The sequence below is a fragment of the Lethenteron reissneri genome, chromosome 64 (assembly GCF_015708825.2).
Source record: "Lethenteron reissneri isolate LAM-NWPU_2019-01 chromosome 64, ASM1570882v1, whole genome shotgun sequence".
Taxonomy (NCBI): Eukaryota; Metazoa; Chordata; class Hyperoartia; order Petromyzontiformes; family Petromyzontidae; genus Lethenteron; species Lethenteron reissneri.
In genome coordinates this window covers 7,264,360-7,289,561 of record NC_083842.1, presented here as the reverse complement: position 1 = coordinate 7,289,561, position 25,202 = coordinate 7,264,360, and the positions used below count along the sequence as shown (strand labels likewise).

Sequence of the window (25,202 nt, the reverse complement as noted above, 5' to 3'; positions counted from 1 at the left end):
ACTGCTCCACAAACATGGTCCCACTCCGCCGGGCTCATCCGATGGGAATTCAACTGAATCGGAGCAGCGTCCCCCGTTTCAATGTGATGGGAAAGCAGGGAGGTGCGTCCCAAGTCAAAATCATCCGAGCTAAACACATCGGAATAACTTAGCAACAGCGCACGAAGCGCGGATCACTGTTCCCCGGTCAGGGATGAATTCTCCCCGCACATCTCGGCAACCCATCGATCATCTTGGGCCGTAGGGCCCAAAACTCCGCCTACCACGTCCCGGCGGCCCAGGTCGTCATGGGCCGTGAACGCCGTCGTGACATGGGCCACAACCATTCCGGCCGGCACGCAAACATTCTCCGAACTCCCATTTAACACCTGCAAAAATGGCGGCTGGCCCGACCGGACAATAGTTTGCGCCTCAACCAACGCCGACCCGCCCGTTATGGTTGCGGACGGTGATAACAAAACCCCAGGCGCTCCCTCTAGACCAGGCACCGGTTTCCGATATCGCAAAGGGATAAGCATCTGCGAACCAGGTGGAATGTCAACAGATACCTCGGACAGCGCCTGCACCTGGCAGACCGGAGCGGGCCGCCCCCAGGGCGACGGCAAAAATGAAATTTTTCGACCCCCTGGTAGTTCAATGCAATTTTGATTAACCCTTATTTGAATGGGCATTTTAGCCAGAAAATCGGTCCCCAACAAACACGGAACCGCAAGGGACCTCGAAATCAACACAGTTCCTAAGGCCGACACCCCCCCGATGGATATATTGGCGTCCACCTGGCCCACAATGCCCATACTTCCCCCGTTCGCTGCTATGCAGGAATCATAAACCGGCCGCACTGCGTCCGGCGGGATGCCCATAAGATGGAAAATGACATCTGAGATAATCGTCGCGGACGCACCGGAGTCTACCAAAATGCGCACGTCGACCCCTTGTATAGAACCCGGCACAGTGGACGAACCAGTAGCGGCCGCAACTACCCTCCGTGCCAATTTGCGCCACTGCGTTAACGAGCGACACAGGTCAGTCGGCGGCCTCCCGTTGTTAATGACACCCGGACCGCGCGGCGATGGTGATGAATGAGGTGACAAGCCTTGCCAGGTGTCTGGTGCGCACCGACTTGCCTGTCCTGGAGGGTCCTTCCGCGGTACGTCCGTGATCGAGGCCTCCTGCTGGGGCAGTCCCGGGATACGGGCTCAACAATCCCTGGCGAAGTGGCCTTTGCGGCCGCAGCGAAAACACTCCACGTCGTTGCGACGCACAGCACTCCCTCTGTCCCGACGCTCCTGCGTCGGCGGTGCAGACCGCGGCCCCGGCCCTCCCTGGACAGGCCACTGCGTGGAGGCGGCCGTCAATTCCTGCGGGCCCCTGTCGTCAGGAATGTAGACCGCCTTCTTGGGATCCCAAGCCATGGCACCCCCTTCGACGATGGGCCCCCCCGTCCACGCTGTCACCTGTTTCCAACGGCGCAGATTAAACTGGGCATCCAAACACTTCGCAGCAGCACGTGACGTCAACTTCTTATGGCCGCACACCGGCATAGGGATCCCCAAGTCTCTCGATAGTTCCAGCATTTTGCCCAAAATAAGGGGTTCCAATAGGTCAGGCTCCGTCTCAGGGTATGCGGCCATGGCCAGTTCCAGAACAGCACCCCTGTATGCCACCGGCGACTCTTCTGGTGCCCGCTGGCGCTGAACGAATCGTCGGTGAGCGTCATCCGGAGGCTCGTACGCATCCGCCATTTCTTCGAAGACCCCTTTCAGTGTCTTCTTCTTGTCGGCCTTGATGGAACGGAAGAACCTGACTGACTCATCGTCGAGAAGAGTTGGCAGGACTTCCAGGGCCTCTGCGGCAGTCCATTTGGCGGAGCGTACCGCCGCCAAAATCCAGCAAGCGAACGCACTCCAGTCCCCGCCAATTGAGAATTATTTAACCGTCGTCAAATGACGGCTGCGGGTCCTCGCTCCGCTGTCCTCCGCAGGCAGCGAGTCGCGTGGCAGGTTCAAGATGGCGTCACACCACAACGTGTCAAAGATGGCGGCTTCCCACAGTGGAGGGCGCAAGATGGCGTCTTGCCGCGGTGGAGGGCGCAAGATGGCGGCTTCCCGCGGTTCTTCCCTCGCCACGCCCAAGATGGCGTCCTCGTGCCGCGTGGTGGAAAGGGCTGGCGGCGCAGGCAAGGCCCCAGTCCGTTGTTCACCCCCGGGCCTCCCCGAAACCGTCGCCGGCGTGACAAGGTCGCACAGCTGCGCCAAGACCGTCTTTAATGCCTTCAGCTGGGCCGCCACCTGTCGCCATCTCTGGTCAGCGTCCCCCAGCGCGGGTGGATCGACCGAAGCGGCCACCTCCTGCACCCCCGGGCCGTCACTCGTTCCTGCGTCGCTTCCTCCCTCCATCGTTGGCAGCGCCACCGCCTGAGGAAGGTCGTCGTCGTCGGTAGATGTAGCAGACGATGGTGCGGGGATATTCTTTCTTCTGAGCTGTATTGACATGCCGTTTCACTTCTGACACCAGTGTAATAAAGGACTCTTGCACCGGGTCTGTCTCCGTTGTCCTTTATTGGTTCGTACAATCTTGCCCGCACGGCGTCCTCGCTCAGTGTCTCCTCTGTCTCCCGCTCGGCAGCCACACCGCTGCCGTCGCTCCTGCAGCCCCGTTGCTGCTCCACCATGCAGTCCCACTGCTTCTCGTTATGCAGCCTCACTGTAGCCGATATGCAGCCCCTCTGCTGCCCGATCTGCTGCCCCACTGCTGCCCAATGTGCAGCCCCACCGCTGCCCACTATGCTGCCCCGCTGCTGGCTCTCTGTCGCCTCTGCGCCCGGACACCGCTGGCCGATGGTGCCGAGTCTCCGACTCGTGGCGATCGCCACCATGCAGTCCCACTGCTTCTCGTTATTCAGCCTCACTGTAGCCGATATGCAGCCCCTCTGCTGCCCGATCTGCTGCCCCACTGCTGCCCAATGTGCAGCCCCACCGCTGCCCACTATGCTGCCCCGCTGCTGGCTCTCTGTCGCCTCTGCGCCCGGACACCGCTGGCCGATGGTGCCGAGTCTCCGACTCGTGGCGATCGCGCCACTTTCCTCCTCCTGCCCTGCGTGGCCTCCTCCTCTCTCTACTCTGACTCTCTCCTCGAACCCTTCCGGTTCCTGTCCTTAAAAGCTCTCCCCCCACGTGACCCTAACTCCTCCCACTTGTTACGCCATATCCAGCGAGCCCGTTTACGCTCGCATTACATATACATGAAAAATCAGTACAGACATGAAGCAACAGCAGACATGAAGCAACAGTACAGTGTATCGAAAATTACAAATATCATTAGAATGTGTTGTTATTTCACTGACATGTTTAATGTCAGGCTCATGTTACACTGTGCAGTAATTTTTGTGAAACCCATTTGTTTTGCTGATATCTTCTCAAGGAATCCCGCAACACGCTGAGGTTTGCTGTTACAACTCTGGCAAACCTGAGCGAGGAGGTGGAGCTGAAGTCGTGCTTCCATCAAGAGCTGGCGGCGGACGTGCTGGCCTGCTACCTGGACGTGCCCGACGCACCCTGCAAGCTCTCCGCTCTGAACGCCCTGGCCAGGATCACCACTGAGCAGGACCTGGACATCATCTGTAACGCAAAGGGTGAGCGGATGGGCGTTGGACTGGAGAGCTGTGATTAGGCCATGTTTGGAGGAGATCATGTTTAAAGCAGTGCAAGATAAGCATGTCATTAGCATGAAATCACAAGTTAGAGTAAATGTGTCACGACACATTCGGTAAGATGTGTGCAAATGTAGAAAGATTGTCTTAAGTTAAAACTAAGGACAATGTTGCGTTCCTTTTCACTACAAGGCTAAACAATTACTTTTATGCAATCAGTTTACACATCAAGGATTGGCGGTAGGGTGACACAGTCGTAACACTTGCGTCTCACAGCAAGTAGAGCCTGGGTTCGATTCACGATGCGGGTGCCTTGCTGGTCTCCCCTGTTCTGCATTGGTATCCTGCAGGTTCTCCTCCTATAGAGAAAAAAAAACATGCAGTGTGACTGGTATAGGTCAAATTTCCCATTGCTGAATCTTTTACTGAAAATTTACATTACACTTCGCACCATCTACCCCTTTTGCAAAAACTTGGCAGAACCCTCCTGGAAAAAAAGTTTAAATGTATTAAATATTAGATAAATGTGAATGAGTGGTGTTAAATATTTGGTCTACATCAGAACATCAGAAAGGTTATTAACGAGAGGGAGCCATTTGGTCCATTTTGCTCAGTCGATCAGGAAACCACAGTCGAGTTGCTGTGTATGATCCAAATAATCAAAGTTCAGTATTTGGTGGGTAGGTTTTCAAATCTGAACCATGACGGCGGCACACAATGACTTCTCTTGCGGCACACAATTACTTGTCTTGCAAAAGGCATCACATGATCTTTAGCATCACATGATCTTTAGTGTCTACTGTGTAGCAGACAACACATTGTAGTATGGTTAATACACCCATCACCAATTTATGTTGGTCAAACAAAGTGTTGAACATGAACAGTGGGAAAATGAAAACAGAGAAAGGTGGGAATCAGACTGAAGGGAAGTGTGCACTGCTCAGCTGATGTACAGGAATCATCCGCCATCTGTGCCTGCTGCTGCTCTCATGTAGTAAGTAACACTGTAACTATGGCAGTGTTGGGTTAATAACAGAGATGATTAAGCATGGTGAACTGAAGGACATGCATGTTTGCATTGCAAAGTTCTGCATGCTGAAGCATGATGATTCTTGCTGGGCTTTATTTTCCTCGTGATTTCCAATACTGTCAACACACTCGCAAAGCACAATGTGCACACAAATACACAAGCTGCAAGTGTACAGTGTTAGTGCATTTGCCGCTGTAGAGGCTGTTGAGCAATCACAATGCAATCTGCACAATACGTATTCACTGTTGTACAGTCAAAACACACTTAAAAACAAATACCAAAAAGCCCAGATGCACTCGATATGCAAAACAACAAATCTTAATCACTCATTGCAAACAGGGAATAGGTTGTTTTATTACATGTAAAAATGTTATGCATCTCTTTTTTTAGCAATCAGTGGCCCAATGACTGTACAGAGCATCTCACGTTGCCTTTTACATCTCAGCTAATTTAACTTTTTTCTGATTGGTTGTATTTGCTCATTTTCACATGTAAAATGTGGCACATTTTGCTTAAGCACTACAATTATAATTGTGCTGTATTATTACAGTTATTTAGTAATGTATGCTCATGGTGTGCAGGAGCCATCTCCCTGCTGACGGACATGGTGAACTGGCCCTCATACAATGACTTCACATTGCTGGAGAACATCTTATACTCATCCAAGAAGCTGGTGGAGACTCTCTCCATGATCTCCATCACAGCCGGCATCCGCGGGAAGGTGAGGCCTGGTGCGCGATGGCGTGGACTGCATGGTAATGCTCTATGGGTCCAACGTTGGGCTCAGCCAGGGGAGAGCCTTGAGAGACGCGGAGTCTCTTCCACAATAGAGCCCTGGGGAAGAATAAATGACTCAGTGACAACAAGGCAAGACTTGGTGTCATGCAGGGTGGCAAAACACTGGTGTGAACATTATAATATAATAGACACAGATGAAGAATGACTTTAGATATAATGTTAAAGGAAATGTCTAAATATCAATAACACATTCCTGCGGAGGGAGCTGCTAGGAACGTTGGGTTACTCGGTCAATGGCCAGGGTCAACAGCGGCATGGTGTATTTCGCAAATATGCCCGACTGTGAGGGCGGGCACAAGCTGGCGTGAGTAGGTTAAACGTTTAGTTTTATAAGGGCACCACGGGGTGACCAGCCCCTCCCCACCCAGCCCCACCCCTCCCACCCCCCACCCAGCCCCACCCTCCCCACCCAGCCCCTCCCCACCCTCCCCACCCAGCCCCACCCTCCCCACCCAGCCCCACCCTCCCCACCCAGCCCCTCCCCACCCTCCCCTCCCCAACCACCCAGCCCCTCCCTTCCCACCCAGCCCCTCCCTGCACGACGGACAGACACAATAATCCCCTGTGGGCTGGTGTAACCAGGAGGTTCCTACCAGTATTAATTTTAGTTTTATCAAGAACCCAACCAAATAGTCCTCCGAGAGGTATACATGGTGAACAATCGCACAGCGTTCTAGGGTTTTACGTTTTTGGGTCAGGGACCAAATGGGGATGGTTGAGGCTACCACCCCACCACCACGGGCAACGATACATATGCAGAGGACAGATATACGTGGTGTGCGCTGTTATGCGGGTGCAACTGAGGTCGAACAGATGTGTGCGGGCAACATGAGGTTTGCACCAACAAATCGCCAGTAATTAAGGGGAGAAGCAGGTGCAAACGAGGGTGAAAAGGTGGGTACCTTGTGCCCAGAAGTTGGAGTCGGGGAGACGGGAGATGGGGGGTGATGATAAGGGCAAGGCGCCGGGCTGGTGGCGGCTTGAGGGGGACCACGTGAGGACTCGGAATGAGGAGGGATATATAAGGAGAGTGTGCATGAGCGGAGGGGGAGTTGCCCGAGAACCAAGAGTGAAGACATCTCGCCGCTGCCGCTCAAGCCGTCAATGAGACCTCAACTCTCACACCATCGCCGGGCGGGTGTTGGCTGAATCCCCCGCCCGGGACAGACGGGTGAGCGGGTATGAGGCATCGTAGGTGAGGGCAGCGGTGGAGATGCAGCGTTCAAAGAGTCGCTGAGTGCGGAGCTGCTGTGTGCAAAGTCGCTGAGTGCGGAGCTGCTGTGTGCAAAGTCGCTGAGTGTGGAGCTGCTGTGTGCATAACTGTTGAGTGCAGAGTTGCTGAGTGCAGGATAGGTGAGGTGCAGAATAGATGAGAGCGGGGAGAAGTCAAGTGTATATGACCGTACAGATAGTTTTAGGAGTGCCTACAACTGGCGCGAGAACAGGAGAAATAAAGTATAAGCAAGGGTAAAAAGGGAGGGGGTACAATATAATCCAACAGAACCCAAAAATAAAGTAACATAAACGCAATGCCCAGGTCTAACCAACTTGTTTTCCCTTGGGAGCAATGATCATTATAGTGTTTGCGGGAATGTAGTTGCATCTGAAGTCCATCTCCCACCCCGGTCTCCCGTTTGCCTGGGTATTCATGCTGGGTTCAGCAGAAATGGTGACTATTTGTCCTCATATTCCAAATCTGTTCCTTTCAGTTTGTGGCTAAGGTGTTCCATTCCCGCTAGGGTGAGGATGGTTCTATGCCAGAGTTCCCAAGAAGGGGATTGTTTTCCTTGTTACTACGTAGAAGGTTTGGACCAATTATTGTTGGTGTTTTGGCACTCCCCTTGACTTCAAACCCCCCAGAGTTGAGTCTACCTCGTCTCCGATTGAGGGTGTGCACCGCACGCCACCCGCATACACACACCTCGACAAGGGAGAGAGACGGAGAAGAGACCTACGACACTACATATGTAAAAATGCTCATGGATTGCACTGTTTTGATAGCTTATTTACAAAATACACTTGTTACCCATGACTAAACAATTAGATGTCCCTACAGTTACATTTACAAAACATTACATTTTCTACAGCAGTGTGGTCTGCTGTGGTGTACCCGACACCCTGTCAAGTTGGTGTCACTGCTGTATTTCCTGTAAATGGCCCAGATTCTGCCCCATTCTCTGATGAGATGACCCCATTTTTGGTCACGATCCATAGTTATGGGAACCACTGAGGTAGCGCGACACTATCTAGATTCTCACCAGAGTTTTGTGTGTAGCTTGTCTTTGTGAGTCATTGCATGTGACTGGGTAGAGGGACTGAGTCCAGATTCTCACAAACAGGAGCTTGGTGTGTAGGTCAAGGCTGCACGGCTTAGATGAACAAAAGTCCATCACAGTCACTGGTGAAGTCACCACACCCTGATGCCCTCAGAGATGGGAAAAGTGAATTAATCTTACACATTTCTGGAGAAATGTAATTTGGATATAAATAAGCAATTATCCATGTCATGTATAATTTTTATATAAATTACCAACTATTTTGAGGTGTGTAATTTAGATATGAATTACAATTTTATTTTAGATTACATATTTAAATGACACATCTAAATTACACGTAATTGAGATACTGCCCATATGTGAATGATGCTTGTGCCTTGAATGTATCCCCTTAATGTGATGCATCGCATCTCACACTGAGCTATTCAGGTAAGTGATGTCACCTTCTAATCAGAATCAAAATAGACTGGAGGAGTCGGAAGAGCTATTAAGCTAATTTTCACAGATGTCCAGTATAGAGGCATGTCAGAAAGTTATAACAACAAACCATACAAACACACGATAGGAGTGCAAAGTATAGGAAAAGGAAGTAAATCACAACAAATATAAATAAAATTAAACTATTTTTATTTTTCCAGGTAAATCCCACTGACCTATTAGCTTCTTTTTCAGAATCAAGGAGAAATGCTGACTCAGCAGCTGCTCCACAACTGTGACGGTAATGCGCCAATTAGCGAGAAAAGCCAAGAGTGGGTAACATTGAATATCCGTGGAAATGTAACAGGTGGCAATTATTCCAATTGCTGTACTGCCATACCCTGGTAAGCCAGGAGATGCAAGCCTCGATGTGCTTGGGTATGGATTGTCCAGTGTGCTGGTTTACAGCATGCATAGCCACCAGCATTGTGGTTTTACCCAGTGAGGTAATTTGCTAGTAATTTTCAAATTTGGACCTTTACACTGGCAGATGTAACCTATTTTTTTTTAAAATAACGTCACGGCTTCTTTCACTATGAAGCAGACATCGTGCATTTTTTCTTAATATACCCATAGTATTAACCAGGGTGGCCTTTGAGCTCGAACCTCTTCTTCAAGCCGCAAACGCCTTAACGCTGGGCCTTGTTACAACCTCACCTATCACTGTGCTGCAGCGACGTGCGGTCAGGGGAGGCAGGGGAGGCAGAGCCTCACCTGTCATACTTCAATGAAAATAGCTGTTACTAAAAAAAAATATTAAGATTTTTCCACCGATCTGTGTTATAAATGTCATTTCTGTACGATTACAATCATTTTTATAGTCAAAATCGCCAAATTTGCGAAACTCCGCTGCAAATACAGGAAGAGACGAGAGGTGAGGCAGCGACGAGCTCAGCCTCCCCTCTGATTGCGCAACCCTTCAGTAACTGGATTGAGTGCGGGCAATAATCGCGTGCCTGTTACTATCTCAGTATGTCATCAATGTAATGTTTGATTGACCCATTCATTTCATTTCCTCGCCTTCCATACTCCAGGTAACTTATTTCACGTATGTGTATACAGATATTTAGGCTCGCTGGTCTCGTCATGAAACTGCAATGAAAAAGCACCAGGGGATGCAGCTATCACATCTGCCTCACTGAGGGGGACACGTCTAATACGCCCCCCTCCGTGAGGCCACGCCCCCTCAGTGTGTGACTGGCTCTGACACTAGCCAGTGCCTCCCCAGCCATTGACCGCACCACACGTATTGTGAAAAATATTTGAAATAAAAAGAATATGCAATTTACGAAATTATGCAATTTACGAAATTATGCAATTTATAGATAATTAAACGTTGTGTAAGTAATGTATGTTAAATGAGTGTAAGTGTAATGTTCATCAATCGTATGTGTGATTAAATGTGAGAATGTATTATATGGTGTATACTCTAAATCAGGGGCGGTTTCTTCATTAGGGCGATTGGGCGACGCACCACCAATGTCATTCAACCACAGAGTCACGCTAGCCGTCACTGTGCCTCTGGATATAGTCCAATCAGCGTCATGCTACGTTCTGTGGAGTACCGCCTCTTTTTGGGCGATTTCCCTCCAGCTGAGAATCGCCCCGAGTGGTCCCATAGACTTACATTCAAAGATGTTTTTTTTCGAACGGGGTCGCTGCAATGCATTCTCTATGGCTTCCGGGAGGGCTCGCCCTAACGTGCTTACGTCATCATACGTGCTTACGTCATCATACGTAAGCACGTTTCATCCAACAATATAATTTGTCGCCACCTAGTGGAATTTTTAATAAAATAAACTTGAGTGGTTTGTTTTAATAGTGAGTATAGAAACGAACAAGATGTATTGTAAGAGTCACTTTATTTTTCATTAATATTAAAGAAGTGAAGTTGCCTTTACATGCTTAAGCTGTTAATTTATCCATTGCATGGGTGGACCTTATCTTTATCAATCATCCAGACATTTGCCCCCCCTGAGAGATTTTGCAGGAGCCGCCACTGCTCTAAATGTGTGTTTGTATATAGGAGTATTATTAATGTGTGTTAGTTTTTATTTGATCAATAGGTGTGTGTATAGTTAAGTGTATTATTATTGACTCTTTCGTTGTCTAGAGGCTGTATTCTGTATAGAAAAATAGGCTTACTGAAAATTAAGGCGACAATACATGACGATAGGAAAGTCCTAAAAATTACAATATTCACACGGAAACGTGCTAAAGAAACGTGCCCATTGTCAAACGGGGGCATCAATTAATTAATTGTTAAGATTATGTGATTTAAATAAATATCTAAAAAAAATAGTATTCATGCGAGTGTGCAGATCTGTAACGCAGATGCTAATCAATTGCCTAGTGGACAGCCATTAATTAATGGACAAGATTATGCAATTAAAATAAATAACCCAAAACAATAGTGTCCATGCGAGTGTGTAGATTCGTAAAATGGATGCTTATTAAATGGCTAGTGGCACATCAATGAATTCGCGGGCAAGATTATGTAATGAAAAGAAAACAAATGACAAATACTTCTAAACGACCGTATTCATGCAACTTAAGGGACAGAACAATGCTTCTCCACGACCAGTTAATAATTAACACACCACCTTCGAATGGCAGCTCTTTGCGAATCAAAACCCCGCGGAACAATCTTATTTGTACCAATATGCGCATTGTGTGTGTGTTGGAGGGCAGTTACCACGAGGACCAGTAATTATAGCGGGTAGTATGGTTTGGAGTTTGTCCACGTACGATCTTGGCTAACTGTGGTCTGTTCCGGAGACGGGGCAGGCTTGATATACGGCGTTTCCCTGTACCGAAAATACTTCAGGTCCCCAATAGGGGACGTTGGGTCGGCGTGTGTGTGTGTCTAAAACACGGCGTCGGTCAGGCTCCGTCCACAGTGGAGTGGTTGTCGATTCGGCACGCTACTCAGCTGGCTGCGGTGCCCGTGCTGGCAGGGATCGATGGGTCCGGCTCCGTCTGCGGTGGTGTGTGCGATGGTCACGTCGCCACATAGCGCTCGCAACTCATCCGCTGGGCAACAGTGCGGCACCCCCCGTGGTACCAGACATGGTTGATTGTGCCTCGAGCTCGACCTTTGCTGGAGGGTGCTCGTCTTCTGAGTCAGTACGCTCGTGGTTAGTCGTTAGCCGCTGTGCTGCTGGTCAGTCCTCATTGCTTGTCAGGAGCAGCTTGCTTCGCGCGACCACCCTTGGTACCCCCCCTCCCTCAGGAGGGCTCCTGCTGTGCGCTTCTCGTCACACCTCCTCACTCACTCTTCACGCCTCCTCGCTCCCTCACTCTCCAAAACTCATCAAAACTCTTATCAGAATAGCAGTCGCTTGGACAGCAATTCATGCATTCTCGATATTAGTGTATAACTCCAATCTCCACTTAACTTCTCACCCGTCTTATCTGATCACAATATTATATGAAAATGTATTTCCACACATCTTAGCCTCTCACAACTCTTATAGCTTGGTACAGTATAACTTCTCACAGTCCTTGACTCTGCAAGCGACTCAAAACATAAGGATGAAGGTAGAATAAAACTTTCAGCGCTACTCAGTCTGCCAGCGCCGAACTCAACACTAAGCAACACATAGCCCCTTTCCTCTGCAAGACTCGACACCCATGGTTAATTTCGAGGACCATACCCCGGAGCTTGTCATTGCAAGACTGGTTTGGTGGTTCTGTCTTCGTCGTTTATATCCAAATTCTTTTGATTTTGCTCCTTCGCTCGTCATCGGTCAGTTTTTGGTCTTTTGATTTCTCTCACAAAGGAGCAGGTTTCCTTTTGATTGTGACCGTTTGTCCGGGTATGCGTGTCTGTGTGTCTGTTTTAGTTTATCTTCTTGGTTCTTTCGGTAAAGTCACGTAGAATGGAAACAATAAAAATAATAAAATAAAACATAATAAAATTATTCTCTTGACGTTTCGGCTACAACGCAAGCAGCCGTCTTCAGGTGAAGAATGAAACACTGCCAAGCTTGGAGCGTATATATAAGCTGGGTTGGAGGTGGAAGAAGAGCGCCTTGACAAAATAATTTGCATATCAAGAGGAATTTAGCATATTTATAGGAAATGCGTAGGAGGTGGGCGGGGGGGTTCAAAGTCATATTATGCCCATGTATTTTGCAGGATTAGCAGCATCAAAGGGATGGGGTAGGGGGAAGCATTAACAAAGGGAGGGAATGTTAATAGTATGTAGAAGCAACGAAACATGTCAATGGGAGAGCGGCGAAAGGAGACCCGCAGCAGAGCAAATAATCCATTCCCTGTGGAGAACACAAGATACACAGTCAATGCCATTGAGTGGACTGCGGTCTGAAAGTCACCGTAAATGTGAACAACAATCAGTTAAGATCCGAAATGGTTTATTACGTCCTTCACATCAAGGACCTTTTTATCTGGCTGCCTGGATATCCTGAGCCAGTGATTGTCACCTCGGCCATACTTCCCCCTTCCTCTGGAGGTCATCTTTAGTCTTTTGGATGCAGATGTTTTTGATTGCTCCTAAGTATGGTGTCTGTAGCCTTGTTTATTGTGAAACGGCCTTCCCCCTCTTTAGGTCGGCTCATCCTTAGAAATTAATTCCTGCTGTAGCATGTAATAACAGCCACTGGGAAGACAAAGGCGTTTGTGCAGGCTCTGCTTATACCCCTGGAACACATTATTTTGGTCGTAGAGAATTGAAAAAATTCGTATTGTATATGTTCTAAATGATCAAAACTTCTATCATTCGTTATCAAGTGTATATGTCTAACCCATATCTCTTGGCACTATATAGAGATCGGTGGGTGTTAATAAACATGTAAATAGTCGTAGTAAAAAACTGAGCTACATAATCATATAACAATACATTCTATCAAGTTAACATTGAAGCCTATGTTTCAAATTATTCATGAGGTGGTGGTCAATCCAGTTTTACAACTTCCCAAGCTAAGTTTGTGAATAACTAACCTCCAGATTAGAGGCCGACCGAAATTCGGTGCCGAAAGTTGGCAAATGGCCTCTTTCTGCGTACTTTTGGTTTCGGCCGAAAGTACATTTTTAACTTTCGGTTTCGGCCGAAAGTAAATTTTTTACTTTCGGTCTGGTTTCGGTTTCGGCCGAAACTGATATTGACTTTCGGTCATCAACTGAATATCTATTTTTAGAATATAACGCTAGTACTACGTCTATCACTCTGCCTATTGGCCGGTCAGTCGGCGCTAGGTAATCCTATGCGATAGGCTGCAAATACACACACCCGTCAGCAGCAGCAGCTTGGGAGCGAGGTTACAGCCGCAACCATGGTCTGCTAATGTATATACGACCGGTCAACAGACGGCAGCCTGCATTTTCATCCGTGGGTGGAGTCTCTTTGGCGGGACGACAACAAAGTGCCTCTGTTGTCTGTTCCCAGCCGCCTGCCCGCCTTGGCTTATGTGTTGCATTCGCTTCAGTCTACACGCGTGTTGATACCAAGATGCAAAGTCTGACAATATTGATATTCAGTTAGTTAATAGTTCCGTAGCGAATTAGTGATAACGAAATTACGAATCTGAGTGAAGTAGAAAATACAAATTAATAAACGGAGCAGTTAATCACCGTGAAGAATGTTGAAACATGCAGTGTGGGATTACTTCACTAAAGTCGATTGATGCAAGCAAGGCGCAGCAACCTGCTGGGCGAGAATGCGGAAAAAATGTTGTTTCTTAACTACAACATTCGTTTGTTTGGATATAATTGCTAAGTAAGTAACACCTAAAGATTGTATATTTAGCAACTCTTACTGCAGGCTCTGAATGATTAGTTTTAGAGTTCTTTTTAATTAAAGTAGCATTGCATCATGACATATTTCATAAATCTTGTCTTCAGGAACTTCGGTTATATACCTTTCTGTTTCGGTCTTGGTCGAAAGTGTAGTTAAGCTTTCGCTTTCGGCTTTGGCCGAAAGTGTAATTAAACTTTCGGTTTCGGCTTCGGTTTCAGCCGAAAGTGTAATTAAACTTTTGGTTTCGGCTTCTGGTTTTGTGGCCGAAAGTGTAGTTCAACTTTCGGTTTCAACCGAAAGTAATTTTTTTACTTTTTGTCTGGATTCGGTTTCGGCCGAAACCAGAAATTCAGTTTCGGTCGGCCTCTACTCCAGATGTCTTTTGTGTGGAAGAGGCAGGGGTGGGTGCTCCTTGGCCTTTGTTGTCTTGAGGGGAGGAGTTAACAGGTCTACTCCACTGGATTTTTTTTGGAACCCGCTCAATCCAGATCTATATAAAAAAGATTGCATTCAAAATAGGCTCTTAATATAATTTTCTGGAAAAGGCATATATACAACAACTGTCAGTGGCTGTCGCTCAGCACAATGCACGGCTGTGAGGAGTCTCTGTTGGTCAAGATCAGGGGTGGGCAAACTTTTCACTCGCGGGCCACAATGGGTTCTAAAATTAGACAGAGGGGCCGGGCCAGGAACAGATGGATGGAGTGTTTGTGTGAACTAATATAAATGACATGTAAAAATCATTACATGAAAGGATTTGGCCTTTAACAGGTAACAAAGCATTTATTTGCAAGGAAATTTAACAAATTGCCCAAACATGAACAATACAAAAACATGTAACGTGACTGATGAAACATCATGAAAACATCTGAGGCCTGCGCCCAAACCAATTACCTCACTTGAACTTCTTTATTATCTACATTAACAGGTTAGAGCAGCCACACAGGCTGTGTGATGGAGATTTGGCTCCAACCTCGCTGCAGCAACAGATCATCATTATATTATTTTTATTATATTATTTTATTATATTATATTATTATATTATTTTATTTTATTATGTTTTATTTTTATTATTTTATTCCCTTCTACGTGACTTTACCGAAAGAACCAAGAAGAACAGATCATCACTTTCAGTTTCAGTGGGAACAGTGTTGTTGATCTCCCATTTTTGCCAGTGCATCCAAGTCTGGAGTTATTTTGGTTGTGGCAATTCTCAGTATAGATCTGAGGTGATGATCCGTTAACTTTGATCTGTGACGGGCTTTGTTGGCGTTCATGACGTTGAATGTCTGCTCACACACATACGTCGAGCCAAAGAAAGTCAGTATCTTCTGTGCAGTCCTCCGGAGGTTTGGAAACGTGGCTCTGTTAAGTGAAGCATAAAAGTCATTCAGTTTAACAGAGTTGAACTTCTCCTTTAGGACGGAGTCAGACTGTAGATCTATCAGTTCCAACTGCAGCTCCTGTGGTGCTGTTTCAGGGTCTTGTGACAGGGGACAGGACACCAGCTGAAGTGACTTCAATGTTTTCGAAATCAGAGAACCTACGGCAGAATTCTCCGTGCAGGTCGTCAAGCGATTTGCTGTATTTTTTTGCGTTTCGCGGTGCCTCTTCCTGCATGGCAAGTGTGGGGAAATGAGCGAAAGATTTGTTCGCAATTTGTCCGGAGAACAAAGTGAGCTTGGATTTGAAGGCTTTCACATGTTTGTACATGTCCTGAACAAACTGATTTTTCCCCTGCAGTTTCACATTCAGCTCATTCATGTGTGAAAATATGTCCACAGCAAACGCAAAGTCACTAAGCCAGTTCTTGTCGCTTAGCTCAGGGAATTCGTCAGATTTTCCCATCAACTCCAAAAATGCGATGATGTCCTCTTTCAGCTCCCACACTCGTTGTAACACTTTCCCCAAACTTAACCAGCGGACACGAGAGTGGTACAGCAAGTCCTGATGATCCGCATCAGTTTCCTCCAGGAACGTAATAAACTGACGGTGCTGAAGTCCCCTTGCTCGTATAAAGTTCACAAGTTTTACGACTGGATTCACGACATGATTAAGCTGCAATACAGACTTACACAGGGATTCCTGATGGATGATGCAGTGAAGGAAAATAAGATCCTGGACAGGGTTTTCCTTTTTCACTTTATCCTGGATTCTTTTCAGCAGCCCAACATTTTTTCCAGTTAAATTTGGCGATCCATCCGTTGTGACATTGACAAGTTTGCTCCGAGGTAGCGTCATTCTTTCGATTACAGCAGATAACTGGTTATACAAGTCCTCTCCCCGTGTTGTTCCTTTCAGGGACTCCATGGTCAAAAACTCCTCTGTTATCGCAAAACTGTCGTCAATGCCTCGGATAAAAATGAGGAGCTGAGCAGTGTATTTTACGTCCGTACTTTCATCCAGTGCTAGTGAATATAATTCAAAGGAATCAGACTTTTTGTTTAATTGACTGGCTATATTTTTATCAATCAGTTCCACACGGCGAGTCACAGTCCTGCGTGATGAACTGACTTTTTCAAATTTGCTTTTGATCTCCGGACACAAGATGTCTGCTGTCTGTACCATGTATTCTTTTACAAACTTGCCTTCGGAGAAAGTGGTAATGAGTGGTAATGTTGGTGAGAAGAAGTTTTTAAAGAAAATTTAAATCGAAGTGAAGAAGGAAATTATAGAAAAGTTTGTATAATTAATGATTTTTCAAACTTTAATTATGTTTTCTGTGCTTAAAACTCTTTAAAAAACTGTGGGGTCTAGAACGGACTCGTGAAATTCGGAGAGAACTCGGAGTTAAGTTTTGTTTGTTTTGTTGTATACGGCCCGCAGGCCGTACTTTGCCCATGTCCGGGGGGCGGGGGGTGCCTGACTCGTCTCGGCTCACACCACACACGGATCTCTCTGCGTGAGAAAGGATGACTGATCCCTGCTTTGCCCCCAGACGCTGCAGTCGGGAGCCGAGCTGGATCAAGAGGCACTGCAGGAAATTCTCCCCAAGGTGAGACAGGTCCTAATGCTCTCTAAAAACCAGCTTTGCACCACGCGCAACATGCGCACCACACGCAATGCACGGGAGCGACACTTCACGCGTGACACAACGGAGTGCCACCTGGCTGTGCTCCCTGCATGCGATACATTACACTTGTCGGTGATGCATTCCTTACAAAGCAGACGTGTCATTAAGCTGGTGTGTGGGTAGGAGGCACAGCTGATGCATATATCAGTCATCTCAGTACACCCATGCCACCTGGGTCTGTCCCATGACCTCTTGTCAGCGAGCCTTCGACACCTCATGTGACCTTAAAGTGCACCTGGCCTGGCACGTGGTGATGTATTGTATATGTCGGGTCTTGAAAACTAAATAAAAATAAGAAAATAAAATGAACATTCTAAAATAGGCGCATGGATTATGGTAATGAAGGAGATGATCATATTGAGTTATGCTAATGTGTGCAATTATGCTAATGTATTAAGTTATGCTAATTATACTTAGCTTTGTTGTCTTGGGTTGTATTATAAATCGGGATAATACAATTAGTTGTATGAAGTTATGCAAGTGTGATGTAATTATGCTAAATTAAGTTCGGCTTCGTTGTCTAGGGTCGTATTATCAATCGGAATAATACAATTATCCTCGCTCTAACATTTACTGATTATATCTTAGTGTGTTTATGTCAGGTCTCCAAAATTCATATCTCAACGCAGGATACAGTTCGTATAACTATGTTTATTATGCATGAACTCAGGAAGGAACCACGCAGACTCTTCTGTGTTAAGCAATTTTAATTTCTAAACAAAAACATAACACTCTAATATTCGAACTCTTATGCTTGGAATTATCAACACAGTACCACTGGGGAAGTTCCCCTCATTGATCCATACATTTAACCATCAATGATTACGTTGTCAAACTGGGCAACCGAACAATTGATTAATTCCACCGAGTAACGCGAGCATATACGGCGATAGGGAAACGTCCTTAAACATGCATGTGACGATATTCATATGAAAGGCAATAAAATATTATATCCCGAAGGCAAAAGTATATGTGAATAGATTAATCGGCCAGATTATATAATTACCGAAATGTCTTGGAACAATGGTGTGCAGCAGTGTATGCCTGCTTACGCAAGATGCTTATCTTTTGGCTAAGGCTTCAATTCATTCGTGGGCAAGATTCTGTGATCAAAAGAAAGGTTTAACACAATATTCTCCCTGTGAGCGTGTAGATTCGTAACGAAGATTTCAAACGTTTAATTTACATCGATGAATCTATTGGTAATTTTTGATGCGATTAAAAAGAAAAATAACGACTAATGTACTTATAAACGACCGTATTCATATCACTCAATGAGCAGCGAGGTTCTTCGTTATCACTAATAGTTGACACACCCTTGTCATTAGTATTCTTATCATCAGTCCGGGTATGTGTTTCAGGTGCGTGTGGGGATTTGTCTCCTTGATTCTTATTGTTAGTCCGGGTATGTTTATGTATGTGAGCATGTTTTGGTTCCCTTGGTCAATTTTTTGCATTGAGCAGACGCCGGCGATGCGTGGTGGCGTGTGAATGTGGGCGTGTCATACGAACGGCTTTGGAGCTCCCCCTCTCGCTCAGGGCGTGTCCGCTGTTAGCTGCCGGCTCTCTCCGCTGCTGGATGAGCTGTGTCGGCACGATGCTTGTCCTTGAAGAAGCTCGGTCGCTCTTGTCCCTCGTCCGCTGGCAAGCTGACACCTGTGTTCGGTGGTGCTGCTGCGCGCTCTCTCCAGCTCCGTGTTCTCTGGCGGTGAACGATGCGCTCGCAGTTCGTTCGCTGGTGGCAGACACCCTTGCTGGATGGAGCTGGTTCTCTGTGATGTTGGCTTGGTCGATGCTTGTCGCTTTCTGCCCTTTCTCAAGGTTGATTGCTGGACGTTGCTCGTCAGCTCAACTCGAACTGCAGCGGCTCGTGGGAGCTGACACTCAGTGTAGAACGATTTTCGAGGAATACTTCTTCTGTCAGCGCTGAACTTGCACTGGGTAGCACATCGCTACTCAGCGAGCCTCGCCATCCTTGGTTGATTGCAGAGCCCTTCTGTTGCTCCGTGGTGATCTTCGGTAGCTGCTGGAGTCTTCTTCTGCTGGAGTCTTCTGAAACTGCTGGAGTCTTCTGAATTGTATTCGCACAGCTCTTAAACGACTGTGAAAGCTTAGTACAATACAACTTATCGCAATCCTTTACTTTGCAAGCGACTCAATACATCAGGATAAATGTAGAATAAACTTTCAGCGATACGCTGTCGGCCCATGCCGAACTCCGCTCTTAACAACACATCGTCACTTCTCTCTGCGAGGTGACACCCATGGTTGATGTCGAGCCCATGTCCCTCTCCCAGACTCCCCGCAGCCTGCTCCCTTGCAAGACTGAAACTCATGATCTGTGTCCGTGCTTAAATGAAAATTCGCCCACCTTGGCTCGCCTTCTCACGAAGGACCGGAATTTCCTTTGATGTCACTCTGCGGTGGGGGAAGTTGGGCATGTGTCCGTGTGTGTGTTCTGATTCATTAAGCCATCTGTTAAGTCTGTGGAAAACAGATACCCATTCTGCTACCTCGGTGTATTATTGCAATAAACTCTCTGTGAGTTTCATTTCCCCCACTTCCCTCTCTGCCCTCGCGGTGGGTGTGACATTCTTTGTCACACAAAAGCTTTTCAAGTTGTGTCCTGTTGTACCGTTTGGAAGTTAAAACAAAAACTCATTTTACATCTTATTTTATAGTTATGATTCTGTAAGTGACTCAATGTATGTTTTGTAGCCGTGTTCACAGTATTTCCATCGTGGTTTGATTTATTTCTAAGGGGAGATGCTCTTTTGCCTGTGTGTGCAAATCTTGCTATCACGTGCTGCTGGAAGGACAAAGGCGGCTAGGAGGATTCTCTGGAATACATTTTATCTTGGTTATATATGATTGACTTATTTCCCCTTTTATTGTTTTGGGCGACCCTCGGTCCAATACTTCATAATTATTATTTGGTTTATTTTTTTTCAAGATTTGTGATTTAGCATTGTTATTACCGCGTGTTTCTTAGGGTTTTATTAACCTTGTTGTCTATCTGTATTCAGGGGTTGTGCTGTTTACTCGAGTTATGTTTTGGTGTCCTGAGGTTAGAGGTCTAAGTGTTTTCACTTAAGCTTTCTCGTCTGCCGGAATTCATATTCCTTTTTTTGTAAAATCACGTCAATAGCAAGATACAAGAAACAATATGGGAGGAGAATGAGAGTAAAATAAGGTAATTAATAACGCTAAGGCCACCAATGTGGCTACAGTCTGGTTTTAATCTGGTTGAGTGTGTTGACAGTCTATGTTATACACTTATTCTGGTCGCTAATTTTCTGATTTTTTCGTTAACTGAGATAACCTGTCTGTATGGTTTTTGCTGCCCTGGACAAGCTGGCGACATCTGTTTGGCGGCGGTCTTTTAAGTTGTGATGAGATCTCCCCAGAATCTCATTCGAGAACTCCCCCCTCTCTCCTTTATACCAAGGTTTTTTTTTATTACCATTATTTCCGGCTGCCTGGTTTCTGAAAGGCAGCTGTTGTGTGGGGTGTGGGTGGTGGTTACATTTTTGTTTGTGCTCCAAGCGACCTTGCGATTGATTATATACAAAAATATTGGCAGAATTATTCTTAATATTGATCATGCAAAAAGGCCTATATATACAACAGATGGCACCGTCACGTTGTGGTGAATGGCGGGTATTGGTATGTGGGCAGTGGGATCCGATGAATATTAATTTAATCAAATTCATTCATGGAGCTTAAACAATGAAAATAAATAAACATTAATGGAGTTACATTGTGCCGAGCAAAGGACATTTCATCAGATGCAGCGATAAAAAGGCAGTGACATTGACGATGATCATCATGAGAGTGACGTGAAGACGAGTGTAGCAGTCAGCGTGCATGTATCTCGACCTCTCCACTCTGTCTCCCTGTCTCTCGCTGTGAGCGCAGCTGAGAGAGAAGCTGAAGGTGGAGACAAAGAGACGAGGTGAGGAGCACTCAGTGTGTGTCACTTGCCATCAGCGTGTGTGTCACTTACACTCAGCGTGTGTCACACTCAGCGTGTGTCACTTACACTCCGTGTGTGTCACACTCGGAGTGTCATTTACACTCGGTGTGTCATTTACACTCGGTGAGTCATTTACACCTCCGTGTGTGTTACACTCCGTGTGTGTCACTTACTCTCCGGAATTATCACAACTATCACAGAGTACTCACCTACAACAAAGATCCCCAGAATAGCCCAACAGACTATTGGGGCAAGTGCGGTTAGCGAGCAGCTATGAAGGCCGGCAAAGGCACACGAGGGGTGGGTGGCCAGCACAATGCCGGCCGCCTTTGTCTCCTAAGTGGCAATGTTTACCACACTGCCAGGTCCTCATTTGAAGCTGAGTTCGACCTAGAGGAGACCCAGGGCTGGTTCACTGGTGTTGACCGTGACCGGGAACCGAACTTGGGTCACTGAGTTCGTTGAGCAGCACACTAACTGCTACACTACTGCTCCCCACTCAGTAGTGTGACACAAACAACAACCGCCATTTGCCACTGAGTAACGGTGACGTCACCACGGCGCATGTGCCAGGCTATTGTGCACTTTAAGGCCACGTGAAGTATCGAAGGCTCGCTGGCAGGAGGTTACGGGACAGACCCAGGGCTATGGGTTAATTGACTGAGGTGATTGGCAGTGTCCTTATGACCTGTTCCGGTTTGGCAGTAGAAGTCTCCACTCCAAATCAGTCGAGTGGTATTACCTTTACATCAAGCTGTGTACATTATGGGGAAGCTACCTGGCCTGTGTTCCATATAAAGCTTCAGGTCTTATCGGTCATAGTTATAACCTCTCTTATCTACAATTGCGAAGCGTGGGGGTTTTAAGGAAAAGCATTAAGTCTGTCCTCCCTCCGTTCCATCCTAAGTATAAACACCCGCGATTGTATGAGGAGTGCACAGATCCTTGAAAATCTGGACACGTTTCCATCCGTGAGCTCTAGCAGTCCAGGCTGCGTTCACTAGGTTATATAGCCTCATACCCAGTCCACTGCCTAGCCCCAGTAGCCTTCTGTTTCACTAGATAGTGGGAGCTAAAGCCTGGAAAGAATGTTACCGGCAGTTGGAAGCAATTTGGCCTCCCAACAACAATGGAGGGGCAGACGGGCGATACTCAGAACTCCGAGCACAGCTACCAGCTGGTTAAAACAAAATTAATTTGGCACAGCGGAGACCACAGGTGGTGCATCTGCCAGTCATCTCAGTCAGTCAAACCATAATATCTGGGTTTGTCCTGTGACCTATCAGCCTTTCGACACGTTACGTGGCTGAAAAATGCCATCGAGCCTGGCACAAGCACTGTAGTGATTATTATTGTTGAGTGTTGTAAGAGTCTTACACTGAGAATGAGTGTCTCACAGTGAGTGATGCATGAGTGTAAGAGTGGCGCTGTCTTGGTTCACACAGATTACAGGCTCGAGTGGGGAGACATCGCCGTTCCCCCAGAACCGCATCTTTGGGAATAAATGGCCAAGTCAGAGGACGGCAAAGTCTACGTGCCCTACAAGGTGTCCCTCGCCTTCTGTGAGTGTTCCGCCTCAAGTGTTAGACACGTGCTGGTTAATGTAATCATGGTTAATTCCTTTTTATTCAAGCATTAACAATTTAAAATTTTGATACTTGGTTTCCTAATATCTGGAGCTTCTTTCAAGACATACACCACCATAATCACACACCAATTAACCTTTTTTGCTATGTGCAGCTGGGTGCCTCTTTTGTCTAAAACGATGCTTTCGCTGTTTGCACCCATACGTTTTTCTATTAAACGTTTTGCATGAAATAATTCATTTTATTATCACTCTAATGATTTAAGAAGCCACAATAAAGGTTTTTTTTGGGTTAGATTGCGTGAATATAAATGTGTTGTGAAACCTGCCACCACCTGATGCAGCCAATTAGTCACGTAAACAAAATGTGCTAATTAGTTACTACTTCAGCATACCAGTGTGATGGAGAGTAAACCCTCCCTGGGAGATGAAGGCCTACGTGTTAACTGCCTGAAGTAGCCACCTACATCTAAGCCATTGCTGCTGCTACAGAAACTGCAACAATCCTCTTTGGGGAAAAAGTGTTTTGGTTGCTCTTCAAATTAACCGTGAGTAAACGTTCTCAGAATTACCATTCAAATTAATCTGTAGAAAAAGTCCTTGAAAGCCTCGCACGTTCCGGTCATGAAATGCTAATTTTCCCTGCTCCTTGTGCTTCATCCATGTTCCTCGATTTTCGTGTGCCTAGTTCTTTCTGTGCCTTGTTCACCCTCTTCATTAAAGACCGATATCTTTAGCTGCTTTTAAAATAAACTTTGAGCAATGTACCTCCCACCGCCGAGAGACTGGAATGGGGGGACCAGATTTGAGGGTAGAGTTCGGCATGAACAGAGTGGCACTCGTTTAGAAAAAAAGTGCGGCACCCAATGTGTAGCGGGGGTCTAAATTATGTAGAGCTGTGCTATGGGGTGAATTTATAATCATTGACCTAATCGCTTTTGGGCAAAGAGATTGCTGTGATAGGCTGTAGGCGAGTGGATAATAAGGAACATTGTCCTCTAAAGAAAAAAGTTACTCAATTACTTTGTAGGATTGGTGTGTGTGCCTTACATTCAACCAAAGATCAAACCATATCCCCAGAGCTTTGATGAATTGATATTTCCTTTGGAAAAGCGTTAGCAAAAATTATTTTCCAATTCACAAATCATTGACCCTAGTGGAAGAGATGGAATTCTAACTCATGATTGGGATATAATCTCGCAGTTAGTGAATTAGTTATATGTATCTCGCTATCACAAAAAATGCGCATCACATAAGATACAGAATCTCAGATGAAGAGGAAGTTCCAGATGTCATACTTGAAGAGGTCAACTCTGTCGATTGTAGTGTGAACAAGGGGATAGTTCCTGGACCAGATGGTATAATCATGACATTATCAAAGAAGAGGGACATTGCAATGACTAGAGGATATACATTTAGAACCATCATAGTGCATCAGTTATTATTGGCAGCATTCTGACATCACGCAAACTTTGACATCACAGGTCCAGTAATTATATTTGTTACGTCTGATAATTACCAATGACTTGGTATTAGAAGTAACATAACCCTTTATTCGGCATTAAGGGATGTAATCACATTCCTTGATTTTGTTTTGATTACTTTGATTAAATTAACATACATACGATAAAGAGAAATACACACTATCTGAGGAATCCCATCTGCTCTCAGGGACGGATAGTGAACGACCTCAGACCCTAGCGCTGTGGTAGCAAAGAGAGAACATTTGTTGTAACTCTGTAATGAACATGACTTTCGATATATAGGAAGTATAGCTTTACCTTCTTATTACATGGCATAATCATACAAGTAGGCCTCTAACTAAGCCTAGAGAGGCTCGAGTTGGGAATCATGACGATTCCTTAAGTCGCCAGGTGGGGGACTGTGAAATGAAAGATTTTACACGTGCAGAGAGAGTCCATTTCGTGTGTTTTTTTATGAATCTGTGCCACTCACTCAACACAAGTTGTTTAGAAATTAGAAAGGCCAGATACCAACGCTGTCAAATACATGCATTGGGGACTCAATGAATAAGTCATAAGTCACACATGATTGATGCTTTCCAAAGACAATAGAAACCATGACAAGACTTAAACAATGAAGAAATCACCGCACCTCACCATCAGTGGCCCCCGGGGCCCCCCCCAGGGAGGGAGGCTGCTGCGCTGCTGTGCCGTTTGTGTTGCCATCGAGTCTATCACAAGGTGCTCAGTGCAGGGCAGCCTGATACCCCCATCTAGCTCCTCTCACACATGGCGACGTACATGACTCTTGAATCTCCCTGTGTCCTCATCACAACCAGTTGATGGCGATGTCAAGAAGATCGAGGAGGCGCGCTGGAGTTTGAGAAGAGAACGTGCGTCCGTTCATCCCTCGCTCCAACCGAGACCGACTACATCTACAGCCACGCGTGGGAGGGGTGAGACACAGAGACCACGGAGACTACGTAGAAAGGGACACTACAGAAACCGGACACTAATAGAGACATAGCTATTACAGACCACACAAACACTACAGAGACATGGACACTATGCGAAGACATGGACACTGTGGAAACAAGAACACAATGTTCCCGTACAC

The 25,202-nt window shown here is 46.3% G+C and overlaps 1 protein-coding gene across 1 annotated transcript in view; it reads left to right on the top strand.

Moving 5' to 3' along the window:
* The window catches only part of LOC133359002 (uncharacterized), a 72,216-nt gene extending 49,675 nt beyond the window's left edge, over positions 1-22,541 (top strand). The window contains exons 7-11 of the mRNA XM_061577378.1: positions 3,421-3,631; positions 5,261-5,400; positions 16,927-16,983; positions 20,980-21,016; positions 22,483-22,541. Coding sequence (XP_061433362.1) covers positions 3,421-3,631; positions 5,261-5,400; positions 16,927-16,983; positions 20,980-21,016; positions 22,483-22,541 — 504 coding nt within the window. The remainder of the gene's footprint in view (positions 1-3,420; positions 3,632-5,260; positions 5,401-16,926; positions 16,984-20,979; positions 21,017-22,482) is intronic.
* Positions 22,542-25,202: the final 2,661 nt, after the last annotated feature.